Source organism: Nyctibius grandis, chromosome 4 (genome assembly GCF_013368605.1).
Source record: "Nyctibius grandis isolate bNycGra1 chromosome 4, bNycGra1.pri, whole genome shotgun sequence".
NCBI classification, from domain to species: Eukaryota; Metazoa; Chordata; class Aves; order Nyctibiiformes; family Nyctibiidae; genus Nyctibius; species Nyctibius grandis.
The window spans coordinates 10,820,137-10,838,325 of NC_090661.1; the positions used below are offsets into that span (position 1 = coordinate 10,820,137).

Below are 18,189 nucleotides of genomic sequence, written 5' to 3' on the forward strand. Positions count from 1 at the left end.
TTATAACTGTGTTTGAAAATACTGTCAAGTATTTACTGTGTGCTGATAGGTTAATATTTCATATGTCTTTGGCATATGATAATCTAATTTCTAGAAAATTTTATGATTATCCATGAGAAGGCCAAAAGGAGATAATAGAGCTCCATTCTAAACTCTGCAGCTATGAAGATAAAACTAATACAAGTCCCTTTCTTAAGAAAAAAAAAATTAAGCAAACCATGAATCTCGTGTTCAGTCTATTAAATAAAGGCCCGCAAAGTGTTCACCTACACCCGAAAGTTACTCTGGTTCTGACAAGGCACGAAGTTAAATACAATAACTGTTCATAATCAAATCTATGTGTGTACTCTTGCATTTTTTAAACAAGGTCTTACTACTTTGTGATTTAATCAACTTACAGAGCAAGTTACATTAAACTAGAATGAGGCACAGTTATTCCCAAAAAGTATTAAATTAGGAGTCCTTCAGGAGCTGTAATTCCAGGAAAACTCTGTCTGTTGATACTCCTCTCATTGCAGTCAGGTTACTCACAAACATATGTTAACATTTCAGTGTCCTTAACACCTATTTACTTGAGCAAGACCTGTAATCATTAAATGATTCTGCTCTAATTGCTTTGAAATCCCTAATTATTTCCTAAATATTTCCTAAAGCTCCTAGATCTCAGATTGAGCTTTAAAATTTTATGTATGTTTAACGTGTAAGAATGGCCAGAAAGTTAAACGCTGAGCTGACCCAGCAAAATAACTCTGTGGGTTTTTTATACTTATATTCAGTCCTGACATTTACAAGTTTCCATACTGTAAAACCTCATGTGAGTAGAAAAATATTTTTACTACAACTCAGAGCTTTATAAGTCCAAGCAATCTGATAAAACAAATGACCAGTAAAAAGAGTAGACAATCAATACTGTTTTCACATCTTGATCTGTCTGGATAGTGTCTCTCCCATGGAAAACCCCTAACTGGTACTGTACTGATAAAGCTATCAGTTTCAGCAGGGAATTAAACTTACTGCTGACATGCTAAACTATATTTTTCAAGACTGTAGTATGGATATATGAGTTCATTGTAGACCGTAAGTATTTGGTTTGTCACTTGTTATTCCACTTTGTCAGTTAGCTGCACTGAGTTTGATTTGCCCTTGGCTGCTGTCACATTTGGCCTTTCAAGCTGCTGTTAACAGGGACTCAGCCCAGTCTCCAGCAGGATGCCAACTATGATCCTCCACTGACCACTTGTCACCGAACTGGCCAGCTTTCCCATGAGCCTCATACCAAAATCACCATGGGCCAAAAGTCACAATGGGTACTTTGGTGTAGGTGTCCCGCGTACTTGGGGGAGTAAGGGAAAGGAGCACTGCAGGGAGTAAGGGAAATAGGATCTGCAGGTGACAGGGTCAGCCTGGCAGCAGGGCAATCCCTTGGCAGTATCAGCTCCAGCCGCTCTCCCAGCCTGACTCCAGCCATATGATGCAGCCTCTGCAGGGAAATTCACATGAACGGCCGAGACACATAGAGCTTAAAATGGTAGAATCTGCAAACATCCCTGGTGTTTATTCCCTCTCTTAACTCTGCTCTCCTTCTCTCATGCTGTCCTTTCCCCTTCAGCAGGGAATTTAAGCTTTCAGCTTCTGGAATTTTTGCCTGCTGGTGATAGACTTTGTCTTTGTTGTACAGATGTTTGATGTTGTTTATACTTAGAGGCTTCGGAAGGCTGCCTTTTCTTTTCGTATTGTAGCTTGTACATTAGCCAGACATCTTGCTATTCTTTTTTTCCTGCAGTTAACTAATTGATTGATGGTTCACAGTACAATTGTTGGAAAGGGAAAAGAAGTCTATTAATTAATTGGTAAACGAACATGAAAAATAAAAGATGTTTGAAACAGAAAATGGAATATGATGTACTGCCTTTAAATGAATAAACAATGTGTGGGAAAAAAAATAAATCAAACATGCACAACTCCCTATCCTGCTGCTTTCAGGAACATGGTCTTTTGTCTCAAAACTCATCCAACCAGAAAGTGGTTTCTATTCTCCAGAATCACTGATTCAGATGATGTCTGCCTTTGTTTAAGAGTGCATTCACCATGATGGGGGGCCATTTTTGCCTCAAATCCACATTAAGGGTCTCGTATTGAGGCTGACCGAAGTCTTACAAATTTTTTTTTATGTAGTATCTCTAGGATATGCTTTTCTTCACTATGTTTCCAGCTAAAATTATTCCAGCTTATTATGTCCTTTCTAAATTAATGCCTAAGAATAAATTATATCTTGACAAAAAGATCCTATGTGTTTTTGTGTAATGTAGATTTTTTGTGTAACATATGTGTTCAGGAAGAGATGCTTTTTAGCTGTGTTAGTTTGTCTTAGAAAAATATCAGCTCTCTGGGCTGCACCTTAGCTACGAAAATTTGTTACATAGTCCAAAACATATTCTCTGACATCTTTTACCTAACATAATTTTAAACAAGACTTTGCACCAGTCCAACATAAGAACATACTATTCATAGTTAATCCTATGTGCTCAGAAGCATGCTTTTAAACAGAAGCAGTATTTTCAATACAGATGTGGCTTGCTTTCCGCTGTAAAAATGCAGTAGAGATAAGCTGATTACAGGCTTCTGTTACTTTAAATACAGATGAATTTTGATCTTTTCTGATTTTCTGTGGTTTTTCACTGTTGCTTTAATCATACAAGTTAAAAACGGTAGAACAAATGACCACAAGAGGTGATCGATACTACAAGCTCCTTCTGATCCTCAGCAATTCTGTTTAAAGGCAGAGTGTCTCACTGAAATTTATGAGGATTTTTCCACTAACCTCAGTAGGAGATATTCTAGGTTTAATATTTTCAGTGTAAGTAATTAAAGTACCTAAGGCCCTGATCTAGGTTGTATGTCAATATAATTACACAAATGTAGCTATTTTCTGTACTATTGTACACATATCTATAAAGGTATCATTTTCTACATGGGCATTCAAATTCTGCTGAAAGAAAAATAAACCAGTAACAGCTCTCATGTTAGCTGCATGCTTTGCTATGACTTAACTGTAAATCATAAAGGTACCCAGGTGCTAAAATAGGAGTGCAGACTTGGGGGTTTATAGTAATGCAACCATATTAGAATAAATGTGCACCCCCAAAATTTTCCATGTAGATAAATCCTTCTGCATAGACGCTCAGGACTGAGCCAAGAAGTAAAATAAAGATTAATCATTACAAATCCTAAGTTTTAGGTGCACTACCATCTATGACAATTTTCCCTCTTAGTTTGCAACGTCCCTGTACCCAGCAGATCAAGTGATACTGAGGGCAAAAGCACCTAGCTCCAAATGCAGGGAAGAACCTAATCATGCTGAGAATCGCATCAGGCTGCTAGCATAGCACCGTGCCCTAACATATATACCTGCCTTTCAGTAAGGCTAATGAGCTCAGGCACAACACAGGGTCACTGTGAACTAGACCTCATTTGTGTCTCGCTGGCTCAACATATGAGCAAGGCACACCACCCCCATGCCCATGCCTGTCCTTGCATACACACTGTTACGGGTGCAGGGGACTTCAGCAGCTACAGGGCAAAGTGCAAATCTAAGGAGGTGCTCTAGGGTGCTGCAGGTTGAGCTTAGAAGACATCATTTGGCTCGCCTAGCTATAATCATAGTCAGTCTAAAGCCTTGTGTGCACAAGGAAGTTGTTATGAAGTAAACCAAGGTGACAGCAGAAAACCGGAAGACCTATTCTGCACCAACTTCAGGTGCAGATCCTCCATTCCGGTATACAAGTGCACCCTCACTGCTCAGCTCAATCCCCATCCAAAGAAAGCTCACTCAAAGCAGCTAGGACAACTGAGTTCAAATCTGTGAAACCAGTCAGAGTAACTGCAATCGCATTGTAAGCTTATTTGACAGTACTTCTCCATATTGAGAGATTAATGTAGTCTTAATTCACTGCAACATTACTGAATAAAGCATATGCTGCAGCATCTTAATTGGTCAAACAATGCATGACTATCTCCTGACAATGTCAGGGTTGGTTTTTTTAAACCACATTCATCAAAGGCAGCATAGGAGGGTCTTGCCAAGCCAGGGTTTGAGACTGTGGTACTCACCTCATTGCACAAGAGGGAAACTTTAGCTCTTTAGACCCACCTCTTCTAAAGTATTTAGGCAATTAACACTTACTTATGTTTAGGTGCTTGGAAAATTGTTTTGAGGCCCAAATTTACAAAGATATTACAAAGAAGTATGTAGCTTCTATTCCATTTCCTTGGGAGTTCGATGACTAAATACCTTTGGGAATTTAGGCCTCTGGTCTTTTTTAAAATGTTTTCATTGTGTCTGATCTAACCTTCAGTTACTCCTCAAAGCTAAGGAAATTAAAATTCTAAATGTTACTTAGGTGTCACCTGTACATTGTCAATATTATTAAGCTGATTTGAGGCAGTGGATGAACTGGAAACCTAACCATAAAGACAGAGGTGGAAAAGAGGAGTATGTTGTCTAAATATTTCTCTGCCAGTACAGGATTGTTTCATATGTGTCCACATTTAGCCCGCACCTAGGGCTAAACAATAGCAGTTTTTCTATCACCCAGTGTCCCTTCCCCAAATGAGGAAGGGAATTGGGAAAAGGAGGGAGACTTGTAGGTTGAAGTTAAACAGACTTAATAAAATGAAGAATAATATATATTCTTGAATATAAATGACAATACAAAACAGACAAAACTATACTTATCTACAGAGCACTAGCAAGTTGCTCCAGGAGTCACAATCATTGAAAATTATGAAGACAAAAGAGAGACAAGGAGAGCAGGAAGAGGCTCCCTCTTTCTACCAAGTCCTCTCTTTTATAGTGAAGTTGATGTTAATGATATAGAATACACCTGTGGGCCAGCCAGGGTCAGCTGGCCACAAGCTGAAACCAAATCCCAGTGAAACCAGGACAATATGCCATACTTGCTGCAATGTGATGGAACACAGTCAAACTATTAATTCATTCCAGGTAACTCCTAACACTCTTTATTACTTAAATTGTGTAGTCCAAGAGGTTTGTATTTTAAAAAAATCACACTATTGTATCAATAAACTAAGACTTACAGTGTGTCCAGAATGAAACCTTCTGTGGCACTGAACAGAAGTATGGTGTGCTGCGGCTGGGAGACTGAGGGAAGGGTTTCCCTCTGGGGACACAGGCGGCCTTCCCATCTCCGCTCCTCTCTACTGCACTTCTAGCATTCATTGCTGATTGAAGCTGCCATAGGCTGCCAATAACACTGGATTTTGCATTGATGATTATTATAAAAATGCACTTGCAAGAAATTTTCAGGACTTAAATAGTTTCTGCAGAAATACTTTACTCATTATTACCTCTCACCCAGGCTTCAAAATAAAATGAGCCTTATAGGTCAGTTCTCTCTTGGCACAACAATGCTGCCCTGGAGCAGCGAGCTGAATGCAGCACCTGTCTATTAAATTCTTGGGGTGTAACACAAAGAGGAAAAATAATGTGGAAATTGGGGAAGATGCACATGGATACAAAATGATGATGTTGTCTGGAATTTTTTAGAAAAAAGTTTCAAAGGAAATAATCAGGGAGAGTGGGGTGCTGGCCAGACAGATGCAGGATGGGCACCTCTCAGACCCAGCTGATCCTAGGAGCTGAAAACATCTTTTGAAAACCTTCGCTGAAGACTGGAAAGCAAAATACATAACGGAGATATCAAGCAGCTCCCACCATCCTCTTCGCATCAAACCTGTTGAACAAGTCAACAGAAGGAAGGTCTCGGTTCTGACCAGGAAAACTCATACAGCTCCTTTCCCTCAGCACCTCTCCCCCCACCTCCCACAGCCTCTCCCCCCCTCTCTCCTTCCCGCTGCCCCTGGGGCGAGGCTTTCTGCCCGGGGGCCCGCGCCCTGTCTCCCCTCTCCCAAGCCCAGGGCTGCGGGCTCCAGCGGGGGGCTGCGGGGGCCGGGCCGGCGCTGTGGAGCTGACGGGGGGCTGCGGGGGCCGGGCCAGGCCGATGTGGGCCGGCGCTGCGGGGCCGGCGGGAGGCTGCGGGGCTGGGCCGGCGCTGCGGGGCCGCCCGCTCCCGCGCTCGCCCCACCTCCGCGCCGCCAGCCCGCACCGTTGAACGGCAGCGGCGGGAGCGGCGCTACCGGAATGCGACGGGGAGCGGGAGCGGGGCCGCGGCGGCGATGGCCTCTGCTGGCGGCCCTGCTGGGGGCTCTGTGCTGCGCCGCGGCGGGGGGCGGCGGCCGGCGGCGGGCGGCCAGCCTGGGCGAGATGCTGCGGGAGGTGGAGGCGCTTATGGAGGACACGCAGCACAAGCTGCGCAACGCGGTGCAGGAGGTGAAGGGGCGGCGGGGCGGCCCGAGGGGACCCCGCGGGGTGTGTGTGGGTGGGGGGGCCCTTCCTCCTCACCCCCCCGGGCCGGGCCGCACCGCACCTGCGGGCAGCGCTGCGGGGCGCGATCTTCTCACCCGTTCCCGTCAGCGGCCGCCGCTCCGTGTCCCCTGAGCGGAGCCGGCCCGATGCGTGCGACAAAGGCAGGCGGCGGCCGGCCCTGCCCGCGCCCCGCCGTGGGGAGCCGCTGCCCCCGCGGCCGGGGTAGCGCGAAAATCCTTCCAGCTCGGTGTCCACCGCCCTCAGCCCCCCGGGGCTGCCGCCCTCCTCAGGCGGGGAGGCGGGAGGTGCGGGGGGTACCGGCGCGGCCGCCTGCTGCCACGGAAGGTGTCTCCGCAGCTCCTGGCGCTGTGTCTTCTCGCCGGCGGGTTTTCCCGCCCCGCTCCTCACACCGCCCGCGGCACCTCAGCTGTCCCCGGCGGCCGGGCGGCCCTGCGGCTCGGGGCTTGCCGTGGGTGTGTGCTGCGGCGCTGGGGGTTGCCTTGGAAAGCCTCCCTCTTGCAGCAATGCCGGCACATAGTGAGGCACAAATGCAGGCAGATAGTCCGCCTGAATCCTAAAGTGAGAAAAAAACCTGTACGTGGCAAGGGGAGGAGTGAAGAGTTATTTTATTGTCTTTGTACAGCCGGAACTAGGACACAAGAGGTTATCCCAAACCAGGATTCAAAGGTGTAAGAGAGTCCTGAAAACAAGTGTGGAGAAGCAGCTTACTTTTGATGTGATTCCATGTCTTGATCTCAAATCCCTCGCACAGGACCTGTTTCAAAGCCAGGAACTGAGTCTAGACCCCGAGCCATTGTCTCGTGTCCCTGACGAAAGACCTTGTTCCTGCATTCCCCTGACTTCTGCACTTTGTTTCCCTTCATGTTAAGAATCTTCTTTCCAAGTTCTCTTTGCCTCTCATTCAAAAATACATAGTGCAAAAAAAACCTTTTACTGACAAGCCACTGAGGAAACAGACCTTTGTTTACTATAATTAGATAATTTCTGAACCTGTACTGTCATCTGGACAGTTGCTGAAATCTACCTCTGTCCTCCACTTCATTTAGACTGCAGACCCATTGAGGCAAACCATTATTTTTTTAAAGTGTTCTTTACAATGCCGAAAATGTGTTTTGTTATAAATAAGGATGTAGTCAAAATTTCTGCCTGTTTTCTTATAGTCAGTTCTGGATTGAGGAATGGTCTGTATACAGCACAAAATGCGGATTGTCTGAGCTGCATCTTAGCAGATAAATGCTTTATGCTTAAAAAGGTTTGCAGCTGTCATTTAAAATAAACAGACACACCAGAAAGAGAAATGTTGTCTTGGGAAAAATTCTGTTGTTCAGCCTGGCTGAACTTGTGGCCTCCTAGCTCTGTTACAGCACTTGCAAATAACAAAGGGACACACTTACTTAGAGTTTGAGTTGTTTACAAGACTCATGCCCTTTTGCTGAGCTTACTCTGTTTTCTGATTCAGAGAGCACTCCTTTTCTGCGTTGAGCCTTCATCTGTCAAAGAACGACAGTGGGAACTAAAACAGAGAATGAAATTCTGGATATGTGAACCCTGATCTATAGGACTGCTTCTGTTGACTTCAAGGCGCTTTGGCCATGGCTCAGTCTTGCCAGAAAATTTTCTCTCTTTGTCAGATGGGAAAGTCTGTCTTAAGTGTTTAATGGTTTTCTGGGAAAAATAGAAAGCTGGGCTTTGGACCGGCATTAGCCTGTGCAGATAGCAAATTGTCACTACTCTTCACACAGTTTTTCCTCACAGGGACTGACTTTGGCTTAAATAGTCCAGAGCTCAAGGGTTTAGCCCCTCAGTGTTTCTCTAGTCCATTAAAAGAACTGCTGTGGTCACTGTTTGAAACAGCTGAGTAAGCGTTCCCACACAGGGGGATCTGTATTAACAAACAGCATCACATAATTAAACACGGTGTTACTGAGGGCTGCACAAGAAGTGTTGCTTGTTCTCTTTTGTGTAATTGTTGCTAATTTTCATCTGGTTTATTTAAATTTGGCAGATGGAAGCTGAAGAGGAAGGGGCAAAAAAGCTGTCGGAAGTAAACTTTGAAAACTTACCTCCCAACTACCATAATGAGTCCAACATGGAAACCAAAATTGGTAATAGAACTGTTCAAACTCATCAAGAAATTGATAAGGTATGAGAAAATATGTATAGCAAGCTGCTGGCTCTTACACAACCTTTTCTTCAAAAATAAAAACAATTTTGCACATTTTAGGGAGAAGATAATCTTGGAACATAAACTTTCATGATCATAATTACTTTGGGGTTTTATTGTGTCTTATTTGCTTGCCTAATCACTGTGTAGGGGCAGATGTCATAAAAGGTTAATGTGAAATAATAATATATTTTGAAAAAAATGCCTGCTAAAAATAGAACACAGGTACAGCTATTACATGGGTCACAAAAGGATGACCATCTCCTACTCAGGTAGCTTAATTACAGTGGCATTTTAAATAGACAAGGAGGTAGCTTTGTCGTCTACTTTTTTCCCCCCAGATTAGGGTTTTATATGAGTGACAGCAAAATGGGAAGAAGAGGAGGAGGTGGGGGTGGGTTAATTATTGCAGAATTTTATCATTGCAGGAATGAGAGTAACAAAAGACTAATAAAAAAGTATTTTGATATTTTGTTCTTCTTTTGCCATATCAGGTTACAGATAACAAAACTGGATCAACAGTTTTTTCTGAGACAGTTTTTACATCTATAAAAGATGGAGGCAACAAAAGAAATCACGTAAGTGAACACATTTTTTCCTTTTGAAAATTAAACAAATACTTTGGGTTCATCATTCAGAAGAAGGTGATATAATTCACCTAGCAAAATTTCTGAATGCTTTAAAACACACAAAACCATTGTAGACAGTCAAAAATGGTTTTGGTTTTGTATTTTATAATTAAACTTTGAAATATTATATTATGAATTGGAGGAAGAGTTTCAATGTTGTGGTTAACTGAGGTGCTTGATCTGAATACTCAATTTGTCTGTCAAATGTAAATATTGTACTCAAATAGCAGAGATAGTTACACAGCCCTTTCCAGTGAGTGTGACTAAACCCTTGCTGTAACAGTGCTTCATGTATGTCCTCTCTGTGCTTTTGGGTTTCGTAAAAAAAATGCTTTATAGACTTTTAACACTAGAAAAATAAACCCCAAATTGTCTTGTCGTGAGGAGTCTGTGGAACAATATACGTCTCCATTTGCTTTTCAGCCTAACATAGTGATGGACAACTGGTTGTGAAATGTCACTTTGGGGAAGGGGAGAGAGGCAGGACAATGAATCCCCCTCCCCTCTGGAAATATGGTTGTTTAAGGATTCTCAAAGAAGTTTAAAAGATCAAGAATATTCTTTACCTGAGTCTTGCAACACAGGTACATTTGCTAAACATCAGTAATCGCATGAGAAATTCAGCACATACCACTTCTTAGAACAACTGTTAGGTTTTCTTTGGTTATAGTCTTACAAAAATCGACTTTTTTATGCTCTTACTAGGGCAGGACTTGCCAGGGTTTCCTCCGATAGCTGGCTTCATCTGACTAATAGCTTGTGGTTTAATTTAGTTTAACATGCCCTGGCTTTTTTTAGAGTAACTTTCTTCCTGTTCTTTCACAGAAGCTCTTTAACTATTTTGAAAGTCATTAAAGAAAAGAAAAAAATTATGGTGGCAGTTCCTATTTTTAATAGGTGTAAAACCTGAAATTAGTGCACCTTCTCTGCTGTCATCCTCTGACTAAGTTTTCCCTCTTTCAGCTCATATTTTTATACTGCTATTAAACTTGAGAATGGCAAGTAGCAAAATAAAGTTGCTTGTGTGTGCTATACTTTTTGTTTTACTATTTGGCAAAGCTTATAGATTGGGTGGTAAGTCAAGGTACAAAATAAATTGCAACTACAGCTTGGTTTTATACAAAGTGTTAACATATTCTACAATGCTGTTTAATAATGAGATATATGTAATGGTGGCAATTAAATTTTTTTTTTTTCAAGCAAATATGGTCATGATCTTCAGAACCAGTGTACAAAGGCAAACCTTTCAACCTTCTTAGCACTGGGACGCAACACTGATGTTGTTTCATAATGTATTTGGCTGGCTTGTGGTATCTGATCATTCTTCACAGCTGTAAAAAATATTTCCAAGTTAGCTTTCTCCAATGATCATACAAAGTTCCTTACAAGCTTCATATATCAAGTGACATTATCTGCATTTTCCTTATGGGAAGGTTGCCTCACTTACCAAGCCAGTGCTTCATCCAGAACCAATAACATTATTAGTCTGCCACCTAAGGAATTTGAGGGCTGCATATAAATTTTTGTCAAACTTCATGGCGGCAGTCTTTATTCAGTTATGAAGTAAGCATAATCAGAACCGATCACATTAACTCCGAATCATTTACATCCTGGGGTGCTTTCTTCATCAACATCCGTACTGCAGCAGCTGCTGAAACAGAACTACATTTGTTAATGTTTATTTCCCCTCATTTTGAACTTTCAGCATGCCCATGGTACAAACACCTTATTTAGAGATTGCCAAGTTAGAGAAAAAGCTAAATGGGGAAAGCATCTAGCAGACATATTTGGTTGTTATTTAAGGAAAGCGGGCAAACATACACATATATTAATTTGATTAAGAGATGCTTAACAGAAGTAAATCTTAACATACTTGAAAACTTTGAACATTAAGGAGGAATATGAATTACTTAGGGTATTACAAGGATGAAGAACTATTGTAGGAGTAATGGCATGAGATTGAGAATTGGAAAATTTGGGTTACACCCAGAAAAACGTGCTGCCAATGGGAGGTCTGCCAAGTGGGAGAAAAATTTTGTCCAAATTAAAAAGCACTATTGCTTAGATCTGTAAATTTAAGATGAAAATATTGGGAAGATGAGTTGCACAAAACTTTAACTGGCCCCTTAGGTAATTTTTAAATACATAAATTTTCATAGTTGAAGTGTTGTGTGACATTGTGGCATGTCCCGGTCACTTTCCAGGCCGCAGGCTTCCCAGACCAGGGGATGGTGGAAGAGTAATTCTGCTTCTTTGCTGCTTAATTTAAACATTAGCAACGAAGTAATACATGTATAGGTATTGTATTCTCCAGGCAGTTGTAAAAGGAAACCATTTGAAATCTGTCTGGAGATCATCTCAGTGGACCTCTTAATACAACTAGTATACACTGTTCTGTAATACACATCTTTAATACCCATCAGTGATTCATCCTGCTGAGTAGTACCGTGCAACAAGAGGTTTGTATAATTGTAGCTATAAGTATTGACAGTCATTTGAAAAGGGCGATACTGACATTTTGTTCTGGGGATGGAGGATTTGGTAGCAGAGGCTTTAGGGAGCCAGCCTTTGGGAACAGGACCTCTGTTCTGATGCTACTCCTGTAGCCTTCAGATTGGTGCCTCTTTAGAACAGCACTTTTGTTTTTATCGTCAGTCTGCTAAGTAAAAGAAATAGGCACATGCTATCACAGAAGCTCAATTTCTATGCTTGGAAGGAAACTGAATACTGAAAGCTAAACCTCTTTCATAGGCTCGGTTTATAGGCTTAGCTTATAAAAGTTGAGGATTCCCACAGCTCCTGCTCTTTAGGTACAAAATTGGGTGGTAAATATAAGAATTTATCAAACACCTCAGCAAACCACCTGCTCTGAAGTGTAAGCTCTATATAATTTATTGCTGCAGTAATTAGTAATAACTGGAACCCTACAACCCTCAGTTCACATGTATTCTCTGAGCTGAGTTAAAAGCCACTGAAAAAACTGAAAGTTTTTCCAGTGACATTTTTGGGCTTTGAGACATGACGCCAAAGCCCCACAGGTAGGCAAAGATGTGTCTTGCAATGGGTCTGGGTTGCAATAATAAATCCACATACTGGCTGGAATGAAATTCAGCCCTGGAGAAGCAGCTTCATGGAAAACAGGTTGTGTCTGCTTTTTAAATCGCAGTGCCTGTGCCACTCCGATGTCCTCCTGCAGACAGGTACAAATACATGCACATATAGTGCATATATAAGTATATACACATAAATATAGTGCAGATACACTAGAACAGAAACATAAGGCATAATCTTCCCCACACACACACTTTTCCCTCTCAGACGGTATTTCTTCTTGGCTTTGCATCACAAAAGTATTCTCTTTAGACTGTGTTCTTTGTTACTGAATGGCTCGCTTGTCAGTATTTTGATGGCCAGAAGACTATTAGTATTTTAAGCATCCAGAAGAGGAATTGGGCTGCTTGCCATTTCTGGGAATGCAATCCAATTCTTCAGAGGTGCTGCATTATTTGGAGGCGCCATTTACATTCCCAGACTAATGTTCACTTTCTCAGATGTCAGTGAGGACTGACAGTCACCAGCATAGATGTCAGGCTTTGATCCAACAGCCTTGTATCTTTAAAGAGGCCACATAGAGGCAAGAGGTAACTGGATGTGCATGTTTTTATGTCTGTGCAGGGTTTTATATCCACTTGCTCCTGGGTTTAGGGCTCAGATATTCTATAATTTACTTCTCCGGGGAACATTAGTTAGCTTGCAAATTAATAGCATAATTCCAGTAGTAAGTTCAAGTATAGAACACAGATAAAGTAACAGCACTCTTTATTACCATCTGAAAATCAAAATGTTTTCTAGCTTGTTGGCTAATCCTGTTTCAATCGTGGTACATTAGCCTAACCAATGAAAAGCAAGCATGAAAAATAAAAGGGAGCAAAATTGGTACTGGTAAGATTTGCTGCACAAAGATTAGCTGCAGTCCTTCTCAGTTGTGTTCAGAGTAGTATTTTGTATAAGTTCTCTCTTCTAATTCAAAGCTAGTGTACCTAAGAGGTTTTTTTTTGTCTATATTAATTTGAGAAATAAAAATAGCAACAGCTTTTTAGCAATTTTTTTTTCAAACTGTGATAGAAGTACATCTGTTTGCTTTCAATTCTCTTTCTTGAAAGAGATTTTTAAAGTTGCTAGTATCTAGGGAGGGTGTACCAGGGAACTGGAGGAGTATCATACATTTCTCATTTGGCTTTGGCACTATAAAAAGCATTCCTATCTTTTGCCTGTCCTTGATGGTGGAGGTTCTTCAAGGGCATGGCTGCTCTTTCCCATTAGTTACATGGTACAGGTCAAAGTTTCTTTGTGGGAGAGTAAGGAGGGGTGCCTCCAGTGTGATTCTGTGCAAGGTGCTTGCTCTTTCTCTACAAAGGTGTGCGCCTGTATGCACACAGGTGTTTGGCACCCACCTTCTGCAAATGCAGCAGCTGGTTAGTAATTTCAAACACTCTCAGGTCCTTAGGAGAGAAGTCCCATGATACCAGGCCTTTATTTCCATGGTTAGAGGGTGCTGTTTGGATCCCTGCAGCTCTGGGCAGGGAGGACTGTATCACTGTGGAACTGCTTTTACAAGCTGACTTGGCAGGTTCTGGAAGTGACCGTTACTCAGGTCACTGGCTTATCTGTAGAGACAGAATGGATAGTATTCCCGTTATAATCACCTTAGTTAAAGCATTTTGCAGCCTTTATCTTTTGTCTCACAGTAAAATAGTAAAAAGAAAGAAAATAGTAGAAGAATTAAACATTAATCTCTGGGATTCAAATTCGCCCTTTTCTAGAGAAAAATCTGTTTTAAATTGCTAAGCTGTAGCACTACATAACCAAGCTTCTACTTCTCTGCAGATACCCAGAACTGCTAAAGTAACTGCTTGATTCCTATTTGAGCGACTTTTGTATGATTGCACTAAGCATGTTCTCAGCCACATATACTGGAGTTGCTCTCTTTGAGATTCATACTGCTCCAAGGAGAGGAGTTTCTACCAGTGCTGAAGAGAAAAGGAGCTTTGAAAATTGAGAAGCAAGCATTCATGGAATGGAAATGGCAATTTTTCCATCAGCAGCACTGCAGGAGAGTGGCTGATGGCAGAAATTTGAACATGCAGCATCTTGGTGGTGACTTCTGCTCCCTCTGCATGCTAGTGTCTCAGGGAACACACTTGTTTTGTAGCAGTCCTACATTTGGGTCCAATTTTTTGTTTCATTTTTCACAGAACTTTCAGTCCCTGGTGACTGGCTCTCAACAACCTTAAGCTATCAATATACACACTAACTGCATTCTTGGGTTGAAATCTTGGTCTCTGTCTAGCCAAAAATCCCATAATATCAAAGACCAGTAGTTTTTATGTACTTAATAATTTAATTCATTAGCACTCTTAGTTTGCTTTTCTATTGACTGTCCAGCCTGCTCTGTAGATGTAACCTGTTACATGAATCATGTCTTGATTAGTACAATTCTTTTCAAAACACCCCACCCTTTAGGTAGTTCTTAGTGTAGGAGTAGATAAGGCAAACTGTACTTCCTAGCTAATGCTCCAGGAGAGAATTAAGAGATCTGAATGAACTGCATCACTGTTTTTCAAGTTTATATACTAAACAATAACTTGAATAGATTATTACAGTTGTAATATAGGCTAAAGCTTTCTGAAAAAAATGCATGAATAGCTTACAATGGCAATCAGTTAAAGAAGTGAACCGTAGTTTCATTAGCCTTTTGTAGGCAGAAGACCTCCATGCTCTTGCACTCTCTTTTGTCACATTCAATTGATACTTTTAAAGTAGCATGTCTCATGTGTTTGCAAGTCAGCTTACATTTTGACACAAAACACCTCTTGTAGGCTAGGTTCCCATCCAGTCCCAATCCACCTAAATTCCTGCAGGAAAACTAATAGGCTTTTTTTTTGTCTTACTGTGCGTGAAAAACTATCGTTTTTCACTAGCAAATCTACCCTCAGTTCTTTTAGTTTCTTGCACAACGTCTCCAAGGCGTTGTCATGTGTGTTTTGCCCATCTGATGTTCTAAGTTTGCTAACCTGTCTGATGCCAGCAATCTGCTCATAGTCTATACTTACTCCACTGGAAAAGATATGACGTAGCCATGCAAACTGAAGCTAGGTGTTCAGCTTTTTGAGCCCAGTTAGTGAAAGAGCATTCTGGTAATGATCCTGAGAGGCCTGAATACCTCTGTCTTGTTTTGAAACAAGCAAATCCATCCCCCGGCTTGTTTTAGAGAGCCAGGGCTCTTCAGCCAGGCAGGGTTCAGCCAGTCTGAACATTTTACTGAAGCCCCCCTTTTTTTTTCCTTTTCCTTTCCATTTCAGTCTTGGCAATGTAGAATATGAAGCTGAGGGAAAGGTACAAATAGCTCATGAGGACAAGTAGCTTGTGTTTGTTAGAGTATAAAATGGTGTGGAGAAGGTGCAAAGGGATAGAGGACGTAGCCAAAGATGAAAAAAACTTTGCAATTAGTATTTTGAATTGCTCTTACTAATCTGGAATACTTTTAGGTTATGAATCTTGTTGTAGAGCAAGGGACATATCCTTCTTGTATGAAAGGTGTGATGGAGTGTGCGCATAGCCCTGAGTATTCATATATAACTCCATAAGCAGCAAATGCTTCTTAGTGATGCAAAAGCTATTAAGAGATTTAATTTAGCTCTTGGACGATAGGGTGGCTTTATTGTCAGTCACAGTGTATCTCTAAGACCAAAGTTTTTACTGGTCATTTGATGTTCACTGGACTATAGCCAAAAAATGAATGGAAAGACCTGACATAAGGAGTTTGAAAAACATGTGTCGCCTCTGATCCTGCATGAAGAAACTTCTCCGAGGAAGAAGGTGGGAAATCTCCGTAATTGCCAGCTGAGGTGTGTGTCATACATCTTTATTTACTGAACTTAGTCCATTCTGAGTTGGCTTGTTTTCTCAGAGAGAACGCTGTGTAGCAAGTTATGGATCCGCACAGAGTCAGGAATGGATAGTGTGTACAAACATTAAGATAGTTTTGTAACACTATAGTGCTCCAGTGGCTGTGATGTGGAGAAAAGTGAGACTGCAGTTTCCATGGACTCAGATATCATGCTTGGTGACCCAGAACAAGCAAGCAGGTGTTAACAGCTGCTAGACCTTATCAGAGTGAAGAGAAGCAAGGTGCCTTTTGCCCAGAGGTGAGGCAAACCAGGCAGGTGTTTCGGCTGAAGACACAACCGCCAAAGGTCAGAGAACACAGATCATTATCACAATTTTTTTTTGTCTTAAATAGTGGCTTGGATTTCCAGGCAAATAACTGATGCAACAACAGAGAGGTTACTCCTAATTAAAGGCATCAAATCCTGCTCTTGTTTGTATCAGTCAGTGGGAGTCTGAATTAATTTAAATAACTTCAGTAAATTTACTTTGCTAGTAATGAAAAAAAAATTAAGAGTGTAACTAGGATTTCTTTCATATTTCGTATTGGTCTTGCTTAGTGTAAGTAAGTTTTTTTCTGTCAAGTTAGGCAAACAAAACTGTGTAGGACTAATTGATACTCTGAAAGTAACATTCTTCATTAATAATTCAGGTCTATGCCTGTGTTTAGAACTGTTTTAAAATTTGCCAGATCCTCATGTGGTATTTCTATTCCAGTTAAACTCCAAAGAAAAAGAATATTATTATGCAAAATCAAGTTGGCTGAAGAACTGCTTCACCATTTTTATTTATCTGGACTGTTACCCTTTGGGTAGCTAAATATTGAAGGGAGAAAGATTTTCTTGGAATAAATTTCTCCTCACCAAAAATAAGCTATTACTGTAACATAGTAACCATGCCTAGAATTGATTCAATGTTCTAGGTGATGGTGTTAGTAAAAACACAACAGGAAACTGGTAAGTTTATCTCCAGAAGGCAACAAAACAGACTTTCTCTCAGAGAGTCAGTGCCCACCCACTGCTTCATCAATGTCTGTCTGAGAGCCATACGCCACTTCTAAAGCTTACAGCATTCTTGTTAGTTGTGGAAATAAAATTCTGGCTTGGCTGAAACTTTTCGGCTGTGGGGAGGTGTGCATCATGTTCAGTTACCTGCTTCTTCCTTGTTTGCATATTGGTTGATACAACCGTTTGCAAACAAGCTGTGGTAAGGGAGTAGTGTAAATCAAGGAGCAGTTGTTTACCTTTTTCCTGATTTTAGTTCAGTCTTCTCACACATGATATGCTGAGTTTAGGGAACCAAGGCTGTCCAAATGTCTTTTACAGATCACGTCCAAGTTGTAGGGAGATATAAAAACAAATCACCATGAATGCTTTTACTTTCTGCCTCTACTAGATCTACCTGTTTATCCTAGGAGAAATGAAATGGTTTTTTATCTTCTCTGTAAGATAACGGATACAGTCAGGAGAGTGAATCTTTTATGTGGGCTGGTGACAATTCTGTCATCTACTGATATCTGTTAAGAGATGATAGTATGAACTGTCTTTAGACAGCAGCAAAAGTTCATCAGCAATGTTTCTTTCTTCTGGTCAGACCCATGTAGCAAAGTTAATCACATGAGAGGAAAAGTTTTAATGCAAAAGAGAAATTTTTTCCACTGGTTTGATTACATGGTTTAATCCATTTGCTCCAGCAGATGCTTATTTGAGATTTTAGATTTTAGCTGAAACCATGTTATCTAATTAAGCAGTAAGCTTTAGCTGGTAGGGTAACAACAGTAGCAAAGGCTTTAGGAGATACAGGCCACGGTACTGGATGTAAAGCATAAATATTCTGTCTTTTTATTTTTTACTTACATCTGTTGTAATCTTAGAATGATTGAGATACAAAGGATACAGATAAATGGACTAAATCCGCAGCTGGTTTACATCTGTATTGTCATATGTAAGGTGGCAGAATGGTACCAATTCGCCATGGCTGGGAGGTTGGCCCAGTAACACATAGTTCCATATACGATGAGCCTAAGTCTTCTCTAACCTTTT

At 41.2% G+C, this 18,189-nt stretch overlaps 1 protein-coding gene across 1 annotated transcript in view; it reads left to right on the forward strand.

Annotated features, from left to right (window-relative positions):
- The first annotated feature begins 6,145 nt into the window (after positions 1-6,145).
- Positions 6,146-18,189, forward strand: part of DKK3 (dickkopf WNT signaling pathway inhibitor 3) — a 31,468-nt gene continuing 19,424 nt past the window's right edge. Inside the window, exons 1-3 of the mRNA XM_068399357.1 lie at positions 6,146-6,349; positions 8,412-8,549; positions 9,065-9,148. Coding sequence (XP_068255458.1) covers positions 6,161-6,349; positions 8,412-8,549; positions 9,065-9,148 — 411 coding nt within the window. The 5' untranslated portion in view covers positions 6,146-6,160. The remainder of the gene's footprint in view (positions 6,350-8,411; positions 8,550-9,064; positions 9,149-18,189) is intronic.